This window comes from Drosophila santomea, chromosome 2R (genome assembly GCF_016746245.2).
Source record: "Drosophila santomea strain STO CAGO 1482 chromosome 2R, Prin_Dsan_1.1, whole genome shotgun sequence".
Classification (NCBI taxonomy): domain Eukaryota; kingdom Metazoa; phylum Arthropoda; class Insecta; order Diptera; family Drosophilidae; genus Drosophila; species Drosophila santomea.
Genome location: NC_053017.2, coordinates 676,296 through 680,000, shown reverse-complemented (window position 1 = coordinate 680,000; position 3,705 = coordinate 676,296). Strand labels below are relative to the sequence as shown.

At 50.9% G+C, this 3,705-nt stretch overlaps 1 protein-coding gene across 1 annotated transcript; it reads right to left on the bottom strand.

The window, feature by feature from the left end:
* Positions 1–1,785: 1,785 nt before the first annotated feature.
* Positions 1,786–3,504, bottom strand: LOC122756416 (formin-like protein 16). The gene is made up of 4 exons (XM_044005809.1): positions 3,275–3,504; positions 2,889–3,122; positions 2,559–2,706; positions 1,786–2,043 (listed from the first exon to the last, which is right to left on the bottom strand). The coding sequence occupies exons 1-4, from the start codon at positions 3,502–3,504 to the stop codon at positions 1,786–1,788; spliced, it is 870 nt and encodes a 289-aa protein (XP_043861744.1).
* Positions 3,505–3,705: the final 201 nt, after the last annotated feature.

The following is a 3,705-nucleotide window of genomic DNA, read 5'->3' as shown; positions in this document are numbered from 1 at the left end:
TGTTGCCACAGCTCTGTACATGTGTCTCCAATCAGAGAAGTATTCTACTTCAAAATCAAAACCCTTTAGTTTGTTTACAACGATGATATGCTTACGTACATAGTTCACACGGCTCGCTGTTATCGAGAATAATGTCTTGTGGCCATTCGCTTTCTGGCTTGACTAGGAACTGAGGGCCTTTTAACCAGCGTCAGGAGTTTTGATGAATTTGGTAACTGAGTTCGCAACGTTTCACTTTGTGGGAATCCATCGCCATTGGTTTCGACTCGCGTTATCTATTATCTTCCCAACTCTATGCATAACGAAGGCTTGAAATTTTTTCAAGCCACTGTAGAACGGTCTTAGAGTCTGTCCTTGAATTTACTTGAAGTGATGTTGAGCCTTGTAACCTTCATGACCTTTTTGGCGAGGCCCCCTCTAATTACAGCTGCCAGTAGTTCCATGCGTGGTATTGAGACTGGTTTTAGTGGGGCGACCTTACATTTGGCTGCTACCAGTACTGGTCGACGTCTGCTCCTCGCTTGATACGAAGATATGTGACTGCTGCCAAGGCGTACTCGCTCGCTCTACAAACGTGTGCAAGTTATCCAACCCGTAAACATAGCACTCTATCCCATTCTATAAACAAATTTTAAATTTCAATCTAGGAGGCATTTCCTTTGTCTTTGCTTTTGTCATTGCCTTTGCCAGCGCTTAGCTACCCGCTAAGATAAATAATTTAACTCTAAGAAACACAGCTTCCGCTTGGAGACCAAAACATGGTCAACTTTTTGCGCTTCAATCAAACTGCATCGGTCAGCGTAATTGAGATCTCAGGAAAGTTTTTCACAACGCAGAGAAATAATTTCGGCATCAAGCTTTTATTCTTAAATAATAGAAAGTTCAATAAGTTTCAAAGGAAAAGTTTCTGGCCGAAGTTGATTGGATCAGGAATTAGAATCGGGATCTAGAACAATCTAAGAAAAAATCCGATAATAGTGTCTTGTAATATTGTATAAGTTTAAAAAGTTTATCACCAATAAATGTACTAAAATATTTTTTTAAATAATTTTTTAACAACAATTTTAATTGGCGCTCAAGGTGGGGCGGTGTAATTCAAAAGTTATAAAAAAAACAAGAGAGAACGCTATAGTCGAGTTCCCCGACTATCTGATACCCGTTAGTCAGATAGTGGAAAGGAGAAGGAGAGTCTTAAACACTGACAGTTTTTGGCGGTTTGTAGGCCTTAGAGTGGGCGTGGCAGAAAGATTTTTGAAAAATCGATAGAAAATTACAAGACTAATACAAAAATGAAAAAATATCAATACATTTTTCAAAAGTGTGGGCGTAGCAGCTTTGGGCGGTTTGTGGGCGTTAGAGTGGGAGTGGCAGAAAGTTTTTTGGCAAATCGATAGAAATTTACAAGACTAATACAAAAATGAAAATATATTAAAACATTTTTAAAAAGTGTGGGCGTGGCAGTTTTGGGCGGTTTGTGGGCGTTAGAGTGGGCGTGGCAAAATGAATCGACAAACTTGCGCTGCGTCTATGTCTCTGGAGTCTGCATGCTTAATCTGAACTTTCTAGCCTTTACAGACGGACAGACAGACGGACAGACGGACATGGTCATATCGACTCGGCTATTGATCCTGATCAAGAATATTGTAATGAACTGATTTTCTTGTTTCTGCTCGCTACGAGTTGCAACGGCTAGCTAGTTTGTTCGTCCCACCAAATTTATGATTTGTGTGATTGCCCGACCAAGAAGAAGACAGAGTCTCATGTTTAAATCAACTTTATTTAGCGTCACTTGCTGAACAGAATTCGGTGACCCTCGCCGTCGGATGCGCGTCGTTGCTCCTTCGTCGTCCTTCCTTCGTATGCCTGCGTCGCTTCCGATGGGGAATCCGCACCGGCTCGCCTGGGGCTTAGGATGTTATGGCGACAGGGTGTGTCGTCCGAGAGACAAACTAGTGCTCCTCTCCGAACCACCTTTGCCGACCACTGACTCCACCGTCCCTTCCTGCGTATGCCAGGCACTTGTCGCCCTTGCCGACGGATAACCTGCGGGCTCGACCAGGGCTTAGGATGTCATGGGGCAGGGTGTATCGTCCGTGAGTTAAGCTAGCGCTCCTCTCCGAACCACCGTTGCGGCCACTGACTCCACCGTCCCTTTCTGGCCACGCTAGGTCCTGGTGCTCGCTCGTCCTTCGCTGATCTGTACTTGAAGAGATCCACTCGGGATGCTCGCTTGACGCACTTGTGTTTCCGCTGCTTCACCGTTACTCACCGTTACTGATAGCCCGTGTGGCGTATTTTCCCTGACTTCCGTGTACTTCGCGTAACTTTTCCGACCGACTGTGTGGCTGTATGGCCCTTCGCGCCTTCCTGATCGCAGCCTTTACGTCTCAGCCTATTTGAGCATCTCGACGTGGCATCTTGATCCTCATCGTTCCTTACTCCTCACGTCGACCTGCGCCTCCTTGATCTCTTGCCGTCTGCTTCTGGTCACCAGCTCCTCATTTAAATTTCCCGCCTTCTCATCGCTTTCCATCTCTGGCAACTCCACCGATACTCACCATGATCGAGTTATCGATGTTGGCGACCGGCGTTGTCACTTCCGATTCCAATCGATGTTGTCTCATCGCTGATTGCGCGATCGAGCTATCGATATTGGCGACCGGCGTTGCCACTTCCTGTTCCGATATTCCGATGTCGTGCCGATTGCTGCCAATAGTGTGACAGCGTGTTGAAAATCAATATAAAATCGAGTATTTTTGTTCCCTATCGATCTCACTATCGATCGACCGCTATTATCGTATCCCGATTTTCACTAAGCACGTGGATTTCGGAGTTGCAGCTCAATGGAGGTAAGTTACGGAACTTCGCGTTAAAACCGCCATCTTTACTCATCCTCTCTTCGTTTCAGCTCCTCGAATATGACATGATGCCCCTTGATGCTAAAGGGTTGCCGGCCCTGGATACGGGCACCCTGGCGGCCCTTCCGCAGGGATCCCTGATGAACGCCCCTACATGCTCCGGACGGCTGCCCCTGACCCTCAAGCGCCCTGGCGGCCTCCTTCTTCGTCTCCGCGCCTGCGGCAGCCTCGCGTCCGATTGCCGGCCCGCGTGCCTGTTGGCTGCTGCGGATGACTCCTTTTTTTTTATGTGAGCAATGTGTGCCTTGCGGGTCGCGCGCTCGCTTCTCAACCGGCCTCCACCCGACCGCGCCCACCTCCTCCCATACGCGGGCCTCCGGCGTGTCCTCCGGTGGTGCAGGCCATGTCCACGTCACCGTCTGCTGGTGCCACCGGCGGCCGCCCAGGCCGATTGTGCGCAGCGTCTGCGCGACGTGCGCCTGGTCCACTTCCTGGACTGCTGCCGCTCGCACCGGGGCCCCTCCTCATCCTGGGGTGGCGGTGTCGGCGTGCGTGGTGGCGGCGGCGTCGGTGGTGCTGGCGGCGGTGTCGGCATGCGTGGCGGTGGTGGTGGCTGCGGCTGCGCCGGCGTCGGTGGCTGCGGCATCTCTCGGTGCTTTGACCCCGGCGTCGGCGGCTGCGGCTGCTCCTGCTGCGTCGGTGGTGGCGGTGGCTGCGACTGCGCCGGTGGCGGCAGCGGCGGCTGTGGCTGCGGCGTCGGTGGCTGCGGCTACTCCTGCTGCTGCTGCGTCGGTGGCTGCCGCGGTGGCGACTGTGGCAACGACGACGGTGAGTGTGGTACCCACAG

Coding starts and splice junctions, on each gene's coding strand:
- LOC122756416 (XM_044005809.1), bottom strand. CDS start 3,504: ATGCCGCAGCCACCGACGCCGGCGCAGCCGCAGCCACCACCACCGCCA. Junction 3,123..3,274: donor GCCGGTGGCACCAGCAGACG/GTGACGTGGACA, acceptor AGTCATCCGCAG/CAGCCAACAGGCACGCGGGC. Junction 2,044..2,558: donor ACATCGATAACTCGATCATG/GTGAGTATCGGT, acceptor TCGAGCCCGCAG/GTTATCCGTCGGCAAGGGCG.